Source organism: Balaenoptera acutorostrata, chromosome 17 (genome assembly GCF_949987535.1).
Source record: "Balaenoptera acutorostrata chromosome 17, mBalAcu1.1, whole genome shotgun sequence".
Lineage (NCBI taxonomy): Eukaryota > Metazoa > Chordata > Mammalia > Artiodactyla > Balaenopteridae > Balaenoptera > Balaenoptera acutorostrata.
In genome coordinates, this window is record NC_080080.1 from 54,801,241 (window position 1) to 54,823,290 (window position 22,050).

Consider the following 22,050-nt stretch of genomic DNA (forward strand, 5'->3'; position numbering starts at 1 on the left):
GCTTAATGAGGTAATTCACAGTTTAACAAAGGAGATAAAGACAAAGATAACACACTACAATACAAAGTGATGACTGTTATAGTAAGAGTGTTTACAATGCATTGCTAGCTTATAGAGGACATTTCAACTAAACATGTTTAGGGGATTTCAGGAGAACCTCATAGAGGAAGGAACATTCTGTAAGGTTCTTGAAGGAGGAAGTGTATTCCCCACATCATAGAAGTAGAGAGGTGGGCTAGCTTATTTCTCATATAACACTCAACTGATGAGATAAAAGATACTCTCAGAATTCTGAGTGTAGCCAAGAAGAAAAGCCCTGATGCTGTTCAAATGAACCCCATACATTTCAACTTTGAAGACCACTGAAGACCCTTTGGAAAAGCCAAACCAGCATTTCTATGGGAAAAAATATATAAGATTTACAGAAATATTTTGAGACACTAAACTATTCCTTCAAGATATATTAGAATGACTTTTGAATTATTTTTACTCTTTTTAAAATTGAAATATAGTTGATTTACAGTGTTGTGTTAGTTCCAGGTGTGTAGTAAATTGATTTGTTTATACATATGCATATATAAAAATATATATATTCTTTTTTACACTCTCTTCTATTATAGGTTATTATAAGATATTGAGTATAGTTCTCTGTGCTATACAGTAGGTCCTTGTTGGTTGTCTATTTTATATATAATAGTGTGTACATTTTAATCCCCAAATCCTAATTTATCCCTCTTCCCCCTCCTCCCCTTTGATAACCATACATTTGTTTTCTATGTCTGTGAAATTTTTAGACCAAAAGAGAAAAATTAAGTGTTCAACTTCACATTGTTTCAGCATATATTTCCTCAGTGACACGGATGGTAGCGTTTTCTGTGTCTTAATGTTATATCAATGACTAAGACATGGTCCTTTAGCTATTTACAATCCAGGGAAACAAGAGGGCTATATCAGATATACCAACAATGATCTAATACAAGTCCTAAATCTGTAAGTACATTCGTGGGCAAGGGAAAACCTATCTGGATTTCTGCATAGGACAGTGGCCATGAGGTCTTTAATTAATTATGTATATGTATGTGTATGATTGCCTCCTCTAAAAACTAAAACATCTACAGTTACAACTTCAAAGAAAATGAGTAATTTTTTAGTGAAAGTAGGTAATTATTGAGTCATATGCCTCCCATATACATTATAAATTACCTATCTGCTAATTCTCATTAAAGATATTAGAGACACCACTTACTGCTATTTTTCATGCTGAAAAAGCTTCTAAACTACTTTAAGTATCTAATGTAGTATCAGATAATATCTAGAATTTAAGAGACAATTGAGTTTACTGTGTAACAACATTTGGTCAATTGGCCTTTACAAATATAGGGCTCATTTCTGCATGTCAAGAGCCGTTCTCAGTGAAAACAGGCTCCGAATCCAGAACTCTAATTCTGTAGAATGCTTATGATTTCTGTCATACCCTATCCCTTGTTCTTTTTGATCAACATCTAGGTAGCACTCAGTTTGTGGAATCTATGGGATGTTCATCCTCGCCCCCCCCCACCCTTCCTCCCTCAGTTCCTTTTCCCCTCTCTCTCTGTCTCTCTGCCTCTCTCTATGGTCCTCATCAGTGATTTTGTTATCAAAGGTGAACTAGAGCCAGGAGAGTAGCAAGACCATGTATCAAAAATCCTCACTTACCCTGTCTGACTATTAGATATCTGTCACGATTGTGTGGAATACATTTATGATCATACATTTGTACTCTAGTCTCTAGATCCTACATACACAGCGGATAAAAAACAACAAACAAGCAAACAAACAAAAAACTTTACCCAAGAAAGATAACAAAAGTAAGGAGAACCATAGGCAACAGTAAATGAGGAACCCCAGGTAAAATTCCAATAAATTTAGAGTTGGAAATGCCTTAGAGATCATATAGTCTAATCTTATTTTTAGAGTTAAAGAAATTAAGACCCAGAGAAGCTGAAATCATATAGTTGAATATGTGCAAAGGATTATGCTTAGTCCTTTGTATATATTGTCTCATGTGATATGCATGACCCTAATCTGGTAGGAATTGTCACCATTAAACAAGAGGAAACTGAGGATTAAGTTGGTGTGATTAAGGAACGTGTTGTATGTAGCACAAAGAGTTAGGGGTATATGTCAATCCCAATCTCTCAGTTTATCCCTCCCCTCCCCTTATCCTCTGGTAACCATAAGTTTGTTTTCTACGTCTACCTCTGTTTGTAAATAAGTTCATTTGTACCCTTTTTTTAGATTCCACATATAAGGGATATCATATGATATTTGTCTTTCTGTGTCTGACTTATTTCACTCAGTATGAAAATCTCTAGACCCATCCATGTTGCTGCAAATGGCATTATTTTGTAATTTTTTATGGCTGATTAATATTCCATTGTATATATGTAGCACATCTTCTTTATCCATTCAGCTGTTGTTGGACATTTATGTTGCTTCCATGTCCTAGCTATTGTAAATAATGCTGCAATGAACATTGTGGTGCATGTATCTTTTTTTTTTTTTTTTTAATATCTACGTTACTGATACATAAATTTATTTTGCATATAAAAGTTAATTAGAGGTTAGGTTGAACACAGCAAAATTAAAGACATTTAGAGCTTTGCAGATGAGTTTATATAAGATCATATACACACTACTATATATAAAATAGGTAACTAATTAGAACCTACTGTATAGCACAGGGAACTTTACTCAATACTCTGTAATGGCCTATATGGGAAAAGAATCTTAAAAAAAAAAAAAAAAAAGACTGGAGATGTGTATATGTTTAACTGATTCACTTTGCCGTACACCTGAAACTAACACATTGTAAATCAACTATACTCCAATAAAAAAAATTTAAATGAAAAAAAAAAAAAAAAAGAGTTAGGGGTAGAGTTAGGATTCCATCCAGCTCTCTTTTCTGCCTGTGCTCAGAACCACCTTGTCACATTGAAAGGATAAGGGCCTCTGGAACGTCAGTGTAACCCTTAGAGACACCATCTTTTCTTCTGAAACGAATAAGATAGTCATTGCATTATTCTTATGTTAAAGTAAAAGAATAAGATCCAAACAAGTACATTTTAAAATGTACTGTAAGTAGATGAGGTGTAAAAGCACATGTGTAATATTGATGCTCTTAATGTAGTTTTGGAATCTACCAATGCAGTATATTCATCCAAGAAGCATGTCTCAGTGGTTCTCAGGGAGCCTGCAGGCTAAAAATGTATGTATTAGATGAGACAATGCTAACCTACTAGTGGATGATATCCTTAACCTTGTATGGAAATCAGAGAGTGATGAAGGCAGAAATGAAAAATTTAATAATGAAAATGATATTCACTTCTTTTCATAATTATTGAAACCTTTGATGAAAATTATGATTTTTATTCTTTGTCCTCATAAACCCAGTCTGCTCAGTTCAACTATAAGTTATGGGATATTTCCTCTGTTTCAGTTACTATTGTGGGATAATATATCATTATAATCATCTACTTGATTTTGTATGCATTAATTATCATTGTTCAATAGTATTCAAAGGCCCACATTCAATTAAGTACTTCAAAAATAGAATCTGATGTTAATGATGAGAACACATTCCATGAAATTAAAATTAGTAATTATTTATAGAATAAAGTTCCACAGAATTTAAAGAAATTTAAACCATACATTCTGTGTATCCTAAATAGACAGATCTGTATAATTTACAAACCTTGCCTATCTACAGAGGAAATAAAAAGAAAGCAAAGAGAATGAGGGCCTTGGTTATTTCTGAATAGAGCGAATACTGTTATTTTGGAAAAGGAACTTGCTCTCTCTGAAACTTTTAAAGTAAAACAGGATCTTGTCCCTGTATATTTTCATGATAATATCTACTATCATCTTCCTATGCCTTTAAATAGAATTGCTGGTCTCTAAGGTATGAAAACCAACCAAGTTACAGAAATGTTTATAGAAGACCTGGCTTTTTGGAAGTTGTGTTTTATAGGTCATTTTTTTTAAGTCTCCCATCCTGGTTAGGAACACCATCCCTTCAAAATGACAGGTTAGCTGTTCACACGTGTGGCCAGTAAAATAAGAACTAAAGTATAGATTAACAAAGGTACAAAAGTAACATCTGAACAACAAAGAAGAAATAAACTATTGTGAAGATAGAATCAGAGTTGTTCTAACAATGAAAAAGTCACCAGTATCATGAGAGGCCGTAGCTAGCCACTGCTATTTGCACCCTGTACAAATTATTTATCTAAAGGTAATTCATAGTCTTCAGGTCACTTCTAACACAATGTATTTATGAATTTCATGTTCCATGTTCTTTCTTTTCTCCCATCATTTTCACACAGTGCTATATCAAAGTGTGGCTCAAACTCTGCACCCTTTGTTCACAATGCAGAAGCATTTTATGAGTGGGAGACAATTCTTCATGGGTCTCTTGTGTTTTTGCATGTCTTGTGAGAGGCACCAACTAAACTTTCTTTGAACTATTTTTTCATCCAAAGATATTTGTATAACAAACAGCCTAGGAAGATATATTTTCCCCTCTGGAGCAGAGGAAAAACGTGGTTACTCTCCATTATAAAAGATTTGGGGTTCCAAGTTCAAGTTTATCTTCTGTAATGCAACCCATTGGCTATATGCATGCACCATCTTGGCCCATATGTATTACCGCCCGCTGCCCATACCTGGTGGTAAGGGGAACTGACTCACTTATGCTAATGCTCATAGTCTTCACTGTATTGTGAGTAATAAATCCTGTGTCTCTAACCCAGGCATCCTGGGTCCTCTGTTAACATTCTCTGACCCAAGAATCTTGAGTGTTCAGTCAGCATACATAAAACTGAGGTAGGGTTAACCTCTTAACATGCAAGCTGGGTAAAACCTCAGACTTCTCACAGTTCTTGAGAGCCCTCTCTCATGAAAGTGTTATATGTTTAAGAAAGTACTATTACATATTAATTTTATAATATTCCCAAATATTTATGGTGTGCTTTTATGTTCAAGGCTTCTAGACCTCCTATAGGAGGTAAGACTATAAATAAAATGCAGTTACTAATCTTATGGAATTCACTGTATAAGAAAATAATCTAGCAAGAAACTAGACATGTACATAAACAGCTGTGATTAGCAAGATAGAATATAAACGCCAAGGAGAGAGCTGATGGGTTACATAAGTGAAAAAAAATACAATCCAGGAATCTCAAAATCAGAAGGGACCTTAGTGACATAATCATTTCTTCCAGATTTGATTGCAGAAATGTTTTGATATAATCAGCCTTCCTGTCATAGTTATATAGTCATTGCTTGGAATTATCCAAGGACACTAGGGAGAAAGTATTCACTATCTTGCAAAGTAGTCATTTTCATATTTGATAGTTCTGGTTGCTAACATGTTATTTCTTGAATTTAAAACCGTCTAAAGATAAATTCCATAGTTTCACCTGCCTACAGTTCTAATCCTCCTTCCACAAGAGTGTCCTTCAACTGTTGTGCAATGTTCTCACTCTTAACTGGGCTCTTATTCAGTAGTTCATTTATCAACATATGTTTCCATATGCTACATTTGCACAAATGACCGTTAATGCCCAAACACACAAGTTTTCATTTCTCCTGTTAAATTTCATCTTATTGATTTCGACCTTGAATTCCAGACTGTTGAAATAATTTTGAGTCTTGATTCTGTTTTATATCTGTAACAAGGTGGCAACATAATTTGATGATCACATATGCTACAGAAATTACTGAATGAGTTTAACAACTATATTCTGAACCAATGATTATGCATAAACTTAATGTTTGTTACCTATGGACGTTTAACAAGGACTGAAAAAAAAATTGATGTGCAAAACTTCTGATCATTATTGCTTGAATTTCATGTGATATTTTCCCTTGCTATTTTTAGGAGAATGATTAATTATCTGATTGCTCTCTAAAGAAATGAATTAGGAAGATTCTGTGCTCCAAAATGTACAGAACAGAGGAATTAAACCGCACAGTGTTCAGTGTTATTAATGATAATATATGGCCATTGGGGCTAAAGACCTCTCATATGTCCTTTTCATTTCTCTAAGTAATTAGGTCCTCTCATTGGAACACAATCAATTCATCATGTTCAAGGTACAGGTAATATGATGACTGATGTCTCTGCCACAAGCTACATGATATAGAAATATTATATATGACTTTTTAAATAATTTTACAAAACAGAATGTCTGAGTTTATTTCATACTCATATGCTTCTTTTCCCCTTTTGGCATTCTTATTGCTCTTCTCCTAAAATGTGACACAGATGTTAATTTAAGTTGCCATTAGGCCTCTTGTTCTGACAGTGCTAGATATGATCAGCTGAATATGATTAATAATTGGGCTTTAAGCTATGAATTGGGATAACAAAATACAATATTAGCTGTTTAAAAGTATTTTCCTGATACATAATCTGATGTTCTAAAATATGTATTTCCACAATTATTTTCATTAATATTTCATAAGCTATTATATATAAATTATGCACCTGTATATGAAATATATGCTACTTCCAAGATTGTGACATCATTAACCTCATCTGAAGTTAGTAAATTTGTATTATTTTAATAATGAATACTTGATAATTCAACATAAAATTAATTTCAAGGAAATTAAGCATAATGCCTGTAACTGGCATATCGGACGGGCAGAATCTAATAGGATACAATTAAGAAAAAAGCTTGGGATTTCCCTGGTGGTCCAGCAGTTAAGACTTTGTGCTTCCAATATAGGGGGCCTGGGTTTGATCCCAGGTTGGGGAACTGAGATCCCACATACCGCAACTAAGCCTGTGCACCACAACTCTTGAGCCCACGCACCACAACTAGAGAAGACTGCACACTGCAACGAAGATCCAGCATGGCCAAAATAAATAAATAAATAATAAATAAAAATAAATTTTAAAAAGAAGCTTTATTTTTCTGAAAACCATGTGTTCAATATGTTCTTTGGGGAATCCTTTTCAGATCCCTAGAATACATCTCCATGAGATGTTATAGCTTTACAGTCACTATCATTGATTAGAACAAGTCCTGTATCAGGGGATTGGGGAAAGAACAAAAACAAAACAACTCTTATTTATTAATAACTCCAGTCCTAAATAAATCTAAAATTCACATTTACAACTAGTTAAATGCTCTTCTTTTCCCTTCATTTTGGTCTGAACTGTGGTTCTGGGTCTCCCAGTGGGGAAGGGAGTGTGACTTAGTCATCAGCTCTCCTGCCACCTCTATCTCCTGTATTTTCCAGGGTCAGTGCAAGCAAGGAGGAATTTCAGGCAGACATGCAAAAGTCTTAGTTCCTTAGTAGTTCTTATCTGGCTAATACTGGCTGACCATCATGCTCTCCGCTATGGCCCATCTACAAATACTGGCTATATTGTGAGGTACATATGTGATTTCTTCAAAGACATCCTCGAGACACTGCTCTATACCATACTCCCTACGCAGAGTTCTGCATAGTTCCCTAAAGTGGGTCAGGTGGCTCTAACACTCCTCCCACCTCCGGCAGCCATTCCCAGCGGCACACCTTACAGCTTCTTTCTGCCTTCTCAGGTGGCTGCTGTGCAAAAGCCATCTTGATGATTGATTGAGCCACTTAGTCCACTTTAAACCCATACATTCAACATACTCTGGACATGAAGAAACAGAAACCTCTTTCCTCATTCTGCCCGTTTTTTTTTTTTTTTTTTTTTTTAAACCATAACTGTCCACAGCTTGAAAAAGCTTAGGCATGAGAATCAGGTACTAGTCTCTATGTTCACATACATTCCTTAATTGAGTGACCTAAATCAAGCTCTCTCAAGAATCATCTTGCTAAACATCCCTCAAATGCACATGTGAGTTCCACCCGTTTCTTCAGCTCAGCATTTCACCAACTGAGGAGAACAATGCCACCCTGGACATTCCAGAAAACCACAAAGCTGTGAAGTGGTTCCCTTGGCTTAGAGAGGTAGTTGCAGTCCCCCGCACTCCTCTGTGTGTGTGTGTGTGTGTGTGTGTGTAGGGGTGGTACAGGCTCAGAATAGAAGTAGGCATATGAAATGACGTTTTAGTGTCTAGTGAGGCTGACAACTCTATTTCCATGGCTTTATGCCATCATCCTGTTGAATTTCTGGCATTCTCTTATATGGGTTAATGGAGACTTAAAAACTGCTGAGCACACCTGTTTTTACTCACTTATTATGAATGTGTTTAGCCATTCTAAGTAGGTTGTGGACTAGCATCAGCTGTTGTTCTCAGTTTTGGAGTTTCAACAATAACTTGAGACATCTAGAAAGTCCTTAAGTTTTATATAGATATATAAATTATATAAGTTTTATATATTATGTAAGTTTTATATATATATAATTTAAAATTTCAGCTAATGAAAACAGCATATTATAACTATTGTGGTATTTTGCCTGGAAAATCCTTAATTTTAGTTTCTAAAAAACTAACATAAACATAAAAACATTTCTTAGTCAAATAAGTTTGGAAACCCTGCATTCTGTAACTCTTTTCTGGCAGATGAAAAGTTCTAAAAAGTGTTACAGAAAAAACATACTTATTTAATTTTGTTTACACAACACAACACTTTTTCTACATAAACTGTCAATACTATTATATCTTATGGAATAAATGTCTCTGAAACACAATTTGTGGACTTAAAAATAAAATTTAAAAACTAACATACAGCCTTCTGAAATTCAATGTGATTGCTCTGAAGTGGGAATGGACTGTAGGTTAAAGTCAATTATCAATGCCTTAAGAAGTGAGTGATTCTCTAGGACTTAGTCTCTTGCGATTCCATCTCAAGGAACTTGTAACCTCAAGTAAACTTAAAAATTAATAGAAAATATAATTTGATACTATAACATTTAGCCAAAAATACTGTATCTCAATGTTCCCATTATAATGAGTGAAGAAAATGTCCACTTTTAATTTATGTTTATTCCATAACCTTATGTTCTATGAATAGGTAAATGGCAACATCAAGAAAACAAATTTGCATTTGACTGGGCTATATCTGTACTTTTTGCTCCTCAAGGGTGAGTACTGCTTGCTACTTGAAGCTTATGCTGACTTCACTGACTACTGTATTTAATAATACATGCTGTAGCCATCCATTTTTCAGGCCTGGACATGAATGTTGCTTTTTAACTCAGACAAAGTGAATGAAAATGAGTCATACAATTTTTGTACAGTGACGTTGGCATCACAAAAATACCTTATATGGTACTCTTACATTACTGAGTCAAAGCAAAAGAAAAGAATATGCATCTCCAGTAAGTTCAGAGTATTATCAGGTCATAAGACATATTTTTAAATATTAAGAAGAATATTAGATTTACCTTTAGCCCTAGGAGCATATAGAAACCTGCAATGTAGTTTTTTTAAAAGAAAATATTACTAGTATTATTTTCCAGCTTAATTTTACAATATTAGCTTGAGACTCAGCATTTAAATATTAGTTACAGTGGGAAGCAGCCGCATAGCACAGGGAGATCAGCTCGGTGCTTTGTGACCACCTAGAGGGGTGGGATAGGGAGGGTGGGAGGGAGACGCAAGAGGGAGGAGATATGGGGATATATGTATATGTATAGCTGATTCACTTCGTTATAAAGCAGAAACTAACACACCATTGTAAAGCAATTATACTTCAATAAAGATGTTTAAAAAATAAATAAATAAATATTAGTTGCTATTCTTCTATGGATAATAACTCTTAATAAGTCAAATCATAGGTTTATTATACATCCATTAATAGATCAAATGAAGGAAGGCTTCCTAATTTTCTAAGTGCTTGGATCTGAGGGCTTGATTTAGGGAGTCATTAAGTAGAAAGAGTTTTGGACTCGGGTATGGCAAGCCTGAATTCAAATCTCTGCTCTGTGACCTTGGACAAGTCAATCACAAATAACGCTAAGTTGAAGTTTTCTCACGTGGAAATGGAAATCAAATACCTCCTTTGGTTCTTTTGAAGCTTAATTTGGGCTAGCACATGGTAGTGCTCAATAAGGCCCTCTCCTGGAATCAAGAAAGAATCCTAAAAAGCACATTTCCTAAGGGAATCTTAGATAAGCTTTGCACACCTGACCCTGTCTCAGCATTCAGCACCCAGGACTGCAAGTGTCTGCTTAATCATATGTACCTTACATGATGGGCAGCTTGAAAACAGGGACCATTTCTTGTTTCTCCTTTGTCTCCAATATGTAGCAGAGTATTTTGCACATTTGACAAATATGTTAATATATAAATAAAAGGTATTTTCTGAATTAATTAAAATGCCAATGCAAACATTTAGATGTATGCTTCCTATTTCCTTTGTCATTTAGATTAAAGTATATTTAAATGAAGCATAAAGCAGTCATCCAAGAAACATTTTCTGTTAAAATGTGGATGTGAAAAACAATCATTGTTAAATATACATACACACACACATATATATAATTGTGTATGTGTGTGTATATACACAAAAAAATACATATAGATGTATATGTATACACATGCAACTGTATTTCCCTCATTAAGAAAAGTTAGGTCTAGTTACCTCCTTCCAGTAATAATCAATGCATATTATTATCACTACTATGAATCAATAATATCCACTAACAATGTTGACAATTATTTTCATTAATAAACGTTTATTGAGCTCATGCAATGACTTTAGAATGTACACAGCACCAAATTAGGCTTTTCCCAGACAGCTTTAATTCCAAATTAGACAGGCAGACTAGACACAAACACAGAGAATGAAGGTTAATGCATTCAGGGAAAGAATGAGTGACATCATGGCACATACATCAATCCCTGATGCTTAAGAGGAAAGTGAGAGATTCCAAATTGCTTAATACAATTCAACACCATTAACAAAAATACCCATAACAACCACAAAGACTCAAGCACACATTCTGGGTGAAGGTTGACTTAAATGTCTCAAGTCAAGGAAGGACCCTGAATATATTACTCATTGAACAACCAGTGAGGCAGAAAAAAAGGGTTGTATTTCCCTAGATGCTGAGTAACATGGTAGAGAACAGTCACTCTAGGAAATGCCATTTACAAAAAGCTTTTAGTGGAAGTGAAAAATCATCTGTCTAGCATTTTCTTCATCATCCTAAGAAGATATTAGGAGATGGAAAAGAAATGTGTTATAGTGGATCCGTTACCTCTGTGTGATAGTTACTTTATTTTTTTCTCAACTCACAATCTCAGCTCTTTAACACAATATCAGTCGAATTTCTTTTGCTTCTGCATATCTCAGGTGATTACAAAATAATATTACTGCATGGAAAAAGAAACTTGAAAGAAAATACACTCAAATATTAATAACTTTTTTAAGAGAATAAGAAAAAATAATCAAAATGATTAAATCCTCATTAAGTTTAATCTATATTATCTCTAAAGGTATTTATTAAAGAGTAAATCTTTAAAGGTATTTAAGAAAGATAAGAAGTTATGTGAATGTGGTGTATTTGTTTCCATAAGTTTTCTGTATATATTCTGCATGTAATATGTTCTGATATCATCTGATTTTTTTCCAATTAAAAATATCATCAAGTGTGTGGGTATCCTAAACTTTGTGATCATGGGTTATATGCAGGCTCTAAACTTTCCCAGCTGAATAAATGTGGCTAATAATTTCACTAGTTCTAAGCCTCTGTTTTCTTGACTTTTCAATAACAACTTACATCCTTGTTGCAAGGATTTAATGATGTCAGATATTTTAGCTACCAAGCAAAGCTTGGCATATACTATGTCATCAAAGACGTTGGGTTTTTTTTTTTTTTTTCTGGACTAAGCTTTATAATTATGCAGGGATGTTTCCTTCACTCTTCCAGAAATATAAAACAATCTAAAGATCATTGTATGGTCTGAAAGTAGATAGGGAGAAAGTTTACCATATACAGACGTAGCTTTCATCAATTAACTTTATCACTCATATCCTGGAATTCAACAATTAATTTAGAAAACCTGCCAACTCAACAATCTGGAAGCATTCTTACCTTAGCTAGCCACAAGCTGATTTCAGTAAGTTCACATGTGAACTAAAGATTGAAAAGTCTATAAGGCTATTTCATTTCATGGAAAGAGCACTGTTGTTTATCAGAAGATCAAGAAAATATTGGGTCAGTTTATACCAGAAAAATAAAACACAGGGAACAAGGATATCAAAGACCAAATAACTGTCATTGATTTCTGTCACTAAGGCAAGCTCAGTGTCATTTAGTATTCAGATACATGGGAGTCAGGAAGGATGTCATTGTTAAGAATGCCATTGATTACTTAGGAATAAAGGAAATTTAAATTAGTGTTTCATAACATCCCAAACTATATACAGCTTTTAGTCTATAAAAGTTGTATATTTAATATTGATCATTACAATGAGACACAAATCTATGCATAGTTTATGAAATCAACGAACATTTGTAGTTAAAGGCCCTTATAGTTTCTAGACCATACCAACCATTATATACCAAACCTGCCTGGAGGGGTTAGGGGCATGCTCAAAAATCAGTTACTTTGTTAACAGTTGAGCAGGACTGCAACCCAGCTCTCCTAACTCTCCTCTCAGTGATGTTTTTACTAAACAGCTTCATCTACATTTTAAAATAGTTTTCTTACCATCAAAAGTGAACTATAAATAGGAGGATAACAGCAATGTTCAAGAAAATATTACATATTTGTAGCAATACCAATCAAATGGGTCATGTGGAAAAATGACAGATCTTTTAACAAGCTAAGTGGGATGCCTGGAACTTTTTTTCAGTTACATTGTGAAGTGGGTAAGAGCTGAAGCTAACTCACCAGTCTGATATACTATTTCCAAGAAAGTGTGATTCTTTATGCATTTATGTCTTTTTACTGTTCAGGAAGTAAAAGTAAAATTTGAACAAAAAATCCAAGTTACATTTTCTATAACAGTAGTTATCAATGCAGTTCAAAAAGTCTTCAATGTTTATTGGTAAAATTAACCAGAGTTTTAAACTCTGATAGTCTTGACTGGAGTATGTAATTATGGTTAAACATATATGAAGATCAATTCTTAGCCACCTAGGAAGTATTGGATGTACTAAAATATATAGAAAGGAATATCACAATGAAACATTGTGTGGAACTCTTTTATTTCTTAACCTTCTACACTAGGGTAAGAATCAGACATGTAAGAAGACACCTAATTATCCTAATTTTTTAAATTAATTATAAATGTTTTCAATGCTCAGTCATTTTTTTTTTTTTTTTAATTTTATTTATGGCTGTGTTGGGTCTTCGTTTCTGTGCGAGGGCTTTCTCTAGTTGTGGCGAGCAGGGGCCACTCTTCATCGCGGTGCGCGGGCCTCTCACTATCGCGGCCTCTCCCGTTGCGGAGCACAGGCTCCAGACGCGCAGGCTCAGTAATTGTGGCTCACGGGCCCAGCTGCTCCGCGGCATGTGGGATCCTCCCAGACCAGGGCTCAAACCCGTGTGCCCTGCATTGGCAGGCAGATTCTCAACCACTGCACCACCAGGGAAGCCCATGCTCAGTCATTTTTAATATCAATCTGGAAATTTGATTTGATTAGTCTTAGACTATTTCAAGAACACAAATGATATTATGTAATAAAATATATCATCATTAAGCTGCCCCAGGTTTGTCCCTCTCTACTGATTAGAATAAGTAACGACCTCTTCCTTTGCATTGTTGATTAAAAGCCCTTCCTCCACGGAATAGTCTATAGATAAATTTGTTGGAATTAAAACTTCTGGACAAACTTTCATAAAATATTTTGCTTACTATGTACCAGACACTATAATAATCATTTATATGGATTATTCCTAATATCTTATAAAATTGACTATTATTATCTTCCTTTTACAAAGGAGAAACAGAGACTTAGAGAATGGAAATAACTTAATGAAGGTAAAACATGTCAAAGGCAGTAGAACTGGAACTTAAAGATTATCATTATGGTAATAGCTCTCTAGAACACTTAAAGCTAACAGTTATGGAGTATATAAAGTGTGCCAAGCCTCTGCAGAATACTTACCATGTTATCAGTTAATGTAATCCTCACAAGTCCATAAATTATGTGTGCAGTTAGGTGGCATTATGTCAGACTCTGGGCATGCAGAAATGAGATCTCTGATGAATCTCTGAATACAGTGATTATCTGGAGTTACAATAGATAAAGACTGAGGAAAGTTCATAGAGCACACATAACTGTGGACATGGGGGAGCAAAGTTTTCAGAAAGCAAAATTATGTGATGATTGTAAAATATGTTCTCAAATTCTTTGACACTAAAATGGAGAGGTGAGTCACCTCTTTTTGAATTTGGACTGAACTTTAATGACTAGCACATAACCAATAGAAAGGAGTGGAAATGACACTGTGGGAATTTTAAGCCAATGCAACTTGGGTCTTATTTGCTGAATCACTTACACTTGGAGTCCTGAGCCCCGCGGGAAAAGCCCTACCACCCTGATGCTCCATGCTGTAAGGAGGCCAGGCCACAGGGGGAGGCCAGACCACAGGGACACCCCAGATGGAGGTGCTGTGGTTGGCAGTTCTTGTCTCCCAGTTCTCCCAGATGAGCCACCAGATAAGGGAGTGAACAAAGATTCCAGATGATTCCAGCTCCCAGACATTGCAACATTCTTCAGACTTCCTGAATCACATTCAAGGCTCCGGAACTTGGGTATCATAGACATGCCACTCCTGCTCTGCCCTTTTAAATACTGACCACAGAATCTGTGAGCATGATAAAATGGTTGTCTTATCCTGATAAAATGAGGGGTAGCTTGTTATGCAGCAATAGCGACTGGAACAATGTTTTTAATAATTTTAAGAGTATTTGTAATGATAAGATAAGCCTGAGAAAAACCTCTAACAGTGGATATTCTTTAGCTAAAAACAAAATGTTACCAAAAAGAACATGAAAATACAGTTTAGTATGTAATTTAGAAAATAAAATACGTCTGGCATCAATTACCATCTCACTTATGGATTTCGAGCACATAATGAATGAATGAATGAGTGAATGAATGAAATGAAGGTAAAGTATCTAAATAGTGTGGTTGGTTGTGGTAGATAGCCACTGGCCACATGTGGCTATTGATCAAATTGAGAAGTATTGTAAGTGTAAAATACACACCAGGGTTTGAAAACTTAGTATGAAAAATGATGTAAAAATATCATTAATAATTTTATATTGGTTAACCACTTAATATTTTAGACATTATCACAATAGTTTCTACATTGATTATATGTTGAAACAATATTTTAAATAGTAGGTTAAATAAAATATATTACAAATTAATTTCCCCTGTTTCTTTTTTTGATTTGTATAAAATTTTAAATTTAACTGTGTTTCACATGGTATGTCTATTGGACAGAACTGGATAACCATAATTCTTTCTTGAAAACTTATTAGATACTTAACTAATGAAAAAAATAGGACAGAATCTAATTAATAATTCTCATCTTCTCACAGTTTTCTCCAATTCTGAAGAGGAAGAAGACTGCTTTTAATTTATTCAATGACTTCTATAATCCAGGTCACTAATACATGAATTTAATTGCCTCTTATTTCACAATAAGGGGGAAAAAAGAGTTAGTGTTGGAAACAAACAGAGTAAAGCTAATGGTGTCACATTAGATGCTGGATTTTATTAAAGATACTTTATTTACTATTTTGTTGTACTATTTAAAATATTTACTTTATTTTTACACTGAAACACCATGAATCAAAACTTTTCACATATTTTATTTTCTCATTAACTTTGAATTTATTTTATCTACCCTCTGCCATCTTATCAATGTAATATATTTATTATTTTCCTAGATTTTCACACCTCTTACAGCAGAGACCAGCATGATAAAAATGTAATAAATATATAAAATGATTTTTAAGCAGAATCTCAATATCTTGGGATCATTTGAAAAAGGAGGAATTTATATTAACATCTCAAAAGTAAAGAGAGTTAAAGCTTTATCTTAGTAAAATCATGGACGTTTCTCTTTTGAATGTTGAAATAATTGTGCAAACATAAATCAGTATACATTCTAGCCTTTCTACCCCTAATCAAAACCCATACATACTCCAACCACGGACTGACTCTTCTTTTCCAGCTAACACAGTCTTCTCTTCACCACTGGCCATTCCTCTGTCACTCTTAATTCTAGACTTTCACTCTACCTGCCAGGCTGCTAGAGAGCTGCCACCAGTTCCATCTTAAAAGCCTGACATTTAGCCTTTCCTCCTCAGCTTCAGTCAATCAACTATTTGAACTTTGTGAATGTACCTTGCAAAATAGGTGGATAGTGTCAGCCTGACTAAAAACTGTGAGATTGACTGTTTCCTTCCTCGAAGAAGCATGTAATTATGCCAAATGTAACTGTTGGCCTGCTTGTCTGATGGCCTTTCTGTCATGTGCTCTCCTCAGAAGGACCTGAAAACTGTCAGATAACAGCTGTGTGAAGCAGTTGGTGTCACCTCTGGGAAAACACCTGTCAGCTTCTATGTACAGTCAAAAGTTCAGTGAACAGGAAGACAGTCAAGGTGGTGGAACTACAAAAATAGCAATAGATTCTGTAGACTGGAAAGCAGATAGGCCAGGGTTCTGCCAATAACCATGTCATTCTGTTCTGGAGCAGTGTAAACTAACGTTTAGAGCTTCTGTTACAAATTTAAATGTCTTCTGGATCCAAGCAGGTAAAATATTTGTGGAAAGACCAGATATTATTATTACTGCTACTAGTGCTTTCACAATTGTTTCTGGCTTATTATATGCCAGATGTGGTTTCAAGAAATATTTATATACATTTATTTAACTTTTACAAAAGTGCTATAAGGTACTGTGATTCTCTTCATTTCTCAGATATGTAAACTAAGACCTGGAGTAATGTGGCCAAGGTCACGCCATAAGCAAATGTAGGATTCAATTTCAAGCTTTCTACCTCTGGAGACTGCAGTCTTAACCTCAAGCTATACTGCTACAGGGAGTGATGGCAACTGTGTCAACCAGAAGTGCAAATGTATTGCCTGAAGTCATTCACTTTTGGTTGCAAAAACCCAATGCATCTGCCATTCAATTCAGCTACTGATTTATCTACCGTCACAGGCAAAACAAAAGTTGGCACGATTTTTCTAAATTCCAGCCATGTGTTCTCATGAAATCTGAAATTAAATATAAATATCTAACTGTTAAACAATTTTATTTATAGTAATCAAAACACATGCTTTAAAAAGCCTTTTCTATACTAGTATTCCTTAATACTTAAGTTCACTGCTTGTTTTATTTATATTTCTAGGGTAAAGAAGAAACTAACATAAAAATCTCACAGTGTAAATAAATGAAAGTCTAAAATATAGAGTTTTAATGAGTCTTTTTTTTTCAAACTAACAAGTAAGTGATTGAAGAAAATATACACTGATTGTGCCTTATGGTAGATAATAACTATTGGATAAACTATTATAAGGGGTTTTTTTTGTTTGTTTTTCAATTAAGGAAGGATGTGATAGAATAATCAACTGTTTCATATCCAGTATTCCCATTTCTAAAGACTGTAGGGTAATCAAAGCCTGGGCTGTCTTTAATCACTTGCTGTCTCAAAAGTAATCAGATCTAGGTGGTTGAAATCACTTCTTTTAATTTTCAAATATAGACTCTTGGATATGCAGGGAGAGGATTCTCTCCCATTACCTTGACCTGATTAATAAAATGGAGGGAATGTGCAAATCTCTATTCATTATGGCACACAGGTACTCATTGATGGACCTGTGCTTTAAGAATGTGCTTTTGGAGGAACTTCAAGATGGCGGAAGAGTAAGACGCGGGGATCACCTTCCACTCCACAAATACATCAGAAATACATTTACATGTTGAACAACTCCTACAGAACACCTACTGAACACTGGCAGAAGACCTCAGACCACCCAAAAGGCAAGAAACTCCCCACGTACCTGGGTAGGGCAAAAGAAAAAAGAAAAAAAACAGAGAAAAAGAATAGGGACGGGACCTGCACCAGTGGGAGGGAGCTGTGAAGGAGGAAAGGTTTCCACACACTAGGAAGCCCCTTTGAGGGTGGAGACTGTGGGTGGCAGAGGGGGGAAGCTTCGGAGCCACGGAGGAGAGCGCAGGCACAGGGGTGCAGAGGGCAAAGCAGAGAGATTCCCGCACAGAGGATTGGTGCCGACCAGCACTCACCAGCCCGAGAGGCTTGCCTGTTCCCCCCCCCCGGGGCGGGCGGGGGCTGGGAGCTGAGGCTCAGGTTTCGGTCGGATTGCAGGGAGAGGACTGTGGTTGACTGCATGAACACAGCCTGAACGGGGCTAGTGCACCACCACTAGCCGGAAGGGAGTCCAGGAAAAATTCTGGAGCTGCCAAGGAGGCAAGAGACTTTTTCTTGCCTCTTTGTTTCCTGGTGTGCGAGGAGAGGGGATTAAGAGCGCCTCTTAAAGGAGCTCCAGAGATGGGCGCAAGCCGCGGCTATCAGCGCAGGCCCCATAGACGGGCATGGGTTGCTAAGGCTGCTGCTGCGGCCACCAAGAAGCCTGTGTGTGAGCACAGATCACTATCCACACCTGCCCTCCCGGGAGCCTGTGCAGCCCGCCACTGCCAGGGTCCCGTGATCCAGGGACAACTTCCCCAGGAGAACACACGGAGCGCCTCAGGCTGGTGCAACGACACGCTGGCCTCTGCCACCGCAGCCTCGCCCCGCCTCCTCCGTACCCCACCCTCCTCCCCCGCCTGAGTGAGCCAGAGCCCTCGAATCAGCTGCTCCTTTAACCCTGTCCTGTCTGAGCGAAGAACAGACGCCCTCAGGCGACCCACACGTAGAGGCGGGTCCAAATCCAAAGCTGAACCCCGGGAGCTGTGCGAACAAAGAACAGAAAGGGAAATCTCTCCCAGCACCCTCAGGAGCAGCAGATGAAATCTCCACAGTCAACTTGATGTACCCTGCATTTGTGGAATACCTGAATAGAAAACAAATCATCCCAAATTTAGGAGGTGGACTTTGGGAGAAAAAAAAAATATATATATATATTTTCCCCTTTTTCTCTTTTTGTGAGTGTGTATGTGTATGCTTCTGTGTGTGATTTTGTCTGTATAGCTTTGCTTTTACCATTTGTCCTAGGGTTCTATCCGTCCATTTTTTTTTTTTAATACTTAAAAAAATTTTTTTCTTAATAATTATTTTTTAGTTTTTATTTTAATTACTTTATTTTATTTTATCTTCTTCTTTCTTTCTTTCTTTCTTTTCTCCCTTTTATTCTGAGCTGTGTGGAAGACAGGCTTTTGGTGCTCCAGCCAGGGGTCAGGGCTGTGCCACTGAAGTGGGAGAGCCAAGTTCAGGACACTGGTCCATAAGAGACCTCCGAGCTCCACGTAATATCAAATGGCAAAAATCTCCCAGAGATCACGAGCTCAATGCCAAGACCCAGCTCCCCTCAACGACGAGCAAGCTACAGTGCAGGATACCCTATGCCAAACAATTAGCAAGACAGGAACACAGCCCCATCCATTAGCAGAGAGGCTGCCTAAAATCATAATAAGGCCACAGACACCCCAAAACACACCACCAGACGTGGACCTGCCCACCAGGAAGACAAGATCCAGCCTCATCCACCAGAACACAGGCACTAGTCCCCTGCAGCAGGAAGCCTACACAACCCACTGAACCAACCTTAGCCACTGGGGACAGACACCAAAAACAACAGAAACTACAAGCCTGCAGCCTGCAAAAAGGAGACTCCAAACACAGTAAGTTAAGCAAAATGAGAAGACAGAAACACACAGCAGATGAAGGAACAAGGCAAAAACTCACCACACCTAACAAATGAAGAGGAAGTTGGCAGTCTACCTGAAAAAGAATTCAGAAAAATATTAGTAAAGATGATCCAAAATCTTGGAAATAGAATGGAGAAAATACAAGAAACGTTTAACAAGGACCTAGAAGAAGTAAAGAGCAAACAAACAGAGATGAACAACACAATAAATGAAATCAAAAATTCTCTAGAGGGATCAATAACAGAATAATTGAGGGAGAAGAACGGAGAAGTGACCTGGAAGAGAAAATTGTGGAAATAACTACTGCAGAGCAGACTAAAGAAAAAAGAATGAAAATAATTGAGGATAGTCTCAGAGATCTCCGGGGCAACATTAAACGCACCAACATTCGAATTATAGGGGTTCCAGAGGAAGAAGAGAAAACGAAAGGGACTGAGAAAATATTTGAAAATATTATAGTAGAAAACTTCCCTAATATGGGAAAGGAAATAGTTAATCAAGTCCAGGAAGCACAGAGAGACCCATACAGGATAAATCCAAGGAGAAACATGCCAAGACACATATTAATCAAACTAATAAAAATTAATACAAAGAACAAATATTAAAAGCAGCAAGGGAAAAACAACAAGTAACACATAAGGGAATCCCCATAAGGTTGACAGCTGATTTTTCAGAAGAAACTCTGCAAGCCAGAAGGGAGTGGAAGGACATATTTAAAGAGATGAAAGAGAAAAATCTACAGCCAAGATTACTCTACACAGCCAGGATCTCATTCAGATTTCACAGAGAAATTAAAAGCTTCACAGACAAGCAAAAGCTAAGAGAATTCAGCACCACCAAACCAGCTTTACAACAAATGCTAAAAGAACTTATCTAGACAGGAAACACAAGAGAAGGAAAAGACCTACAATAATAAACCCAAAGCAACTAAGAAAATGTTAATAGGGACATACATATCGATAATTACCTTAAATGTAAATGGATTAAATGCTCCAACCAAAAGACATAGACTGGCTGAATGGATATAAAAACAAGACCTGTATATATGCTGTCTACAATAGACCCACTTCAGACCTAGGGACACATACAAACTGAAAGTGAGGGGATAGAAAAAGATATTCCATGCAAATGGAAATCAAAAGAAAGCTGGAGTAGGAATTCTCATATCAGACAAAATAGACTTTAAGACAAAGACTATTACAACAGACAAAGAAGGACACTACATAATGATCAAGGGATCAATCCAAGAAAAAGATATAACAATTGTAAATATTTCTGCACTGAACATAGGAGTATCTCAATACATAAGGCAAATACTAACAGCCATCAAATGGGAAATCAACAGCAACACAATCATAGTAGGGGACTTTAACACCCCACTTTTACCAATGGACAGATCATCCAAAATGAAAATAAATAAGGAAACACAAGCTTTAAATGACACATTAAACAAAATGGAATTAATTGAAATTTATAGGACATTCCATCCAAAAACAACAGATTACACATTCTTCTCAAGTGCTCATGGAACATTCTCCAAGATAGATCATATCTTGTGTCACACATCAAGCCTTGGTACATTTAAGAAAATTGAAATATTATCAAGTATCTTTTCCGAAACAATGCTATGAGACTAGATAGCAATTACAGGAAAAAATCTGTAAGAAATACAAACACATGGAGGCTAAACAACACACTACTTAATAACGAAGAGATCACTGAAGAAATCAAAAAATACCTAGAAATGAATGACAATGAAAACACAATGAACCAAAACCTATGGGATGCATCAAAAGCAGTTCTAAGAGGGAAGTTTATAGCTATACAAGCCTACCTTAAGAAACAAAAAAATCTCAAATAAACAACCTAACCTTACACCTAAATCAATTAGAGAAAGAAGAACAAAAAAACCCCGAAGTTAGCATAACGAAAGAAATCATAAGGATCAGATCAGAAATAAATGAAAAAGAAATGAAGGAGACAATAGCGAAGATCAATAAAACTAAAAGCTGGTTCTTTGAGAAGATAAACAAAATTGATAAACCATTAGCCAGACTCATCAAGAGAAAAAGGGAGAAGACTCCAATCAATAGAATTAGAAATGAAAAAGGAGAAGTAACAACTGACACTGCAGAAATACAAAGGATCATGAGAGATTACTACAAGCAACTCTATGCCAATAAAATGGACAACCTGGAAGAAATGGACAGATTCTTAGAAATGCACAACCTGTCGAGACTGAACCAGGAAGAAAT

General features: G+C 36.1%; 1 protein-coding gene across 5 annotated transcripts in view; it reads right to left on the reverse strand.

The window, feature by feature from the left end:
• RALYL (RALY RNA binding protein like) overlaps nucleotides 1–22,050 on the reverse strand; it is an 816,695-nt gene that overhangs the window by 410,830 nt on the left and 383,815 nt on the right. For 3 of the 5 annotated variants that reach the window (XM_057532504.1, XM_057532503.1, XM_057532502.1), the window contains one exon: nucleotides 19,833–19,868. The exons of the other annotated variants lie outside the window; for them this stretch is intronic. In XM_057532504.1, the coding sequence (XP_057388487.1) occupies nucleotides 19,833–19,868 (36 nt within the window). The remainder of the gene's footprint in view (nucleotides 1–19,832; nucleotides 19,869–22,050) is intronic. 5 annotated transcript variants of the gene reach the window in all.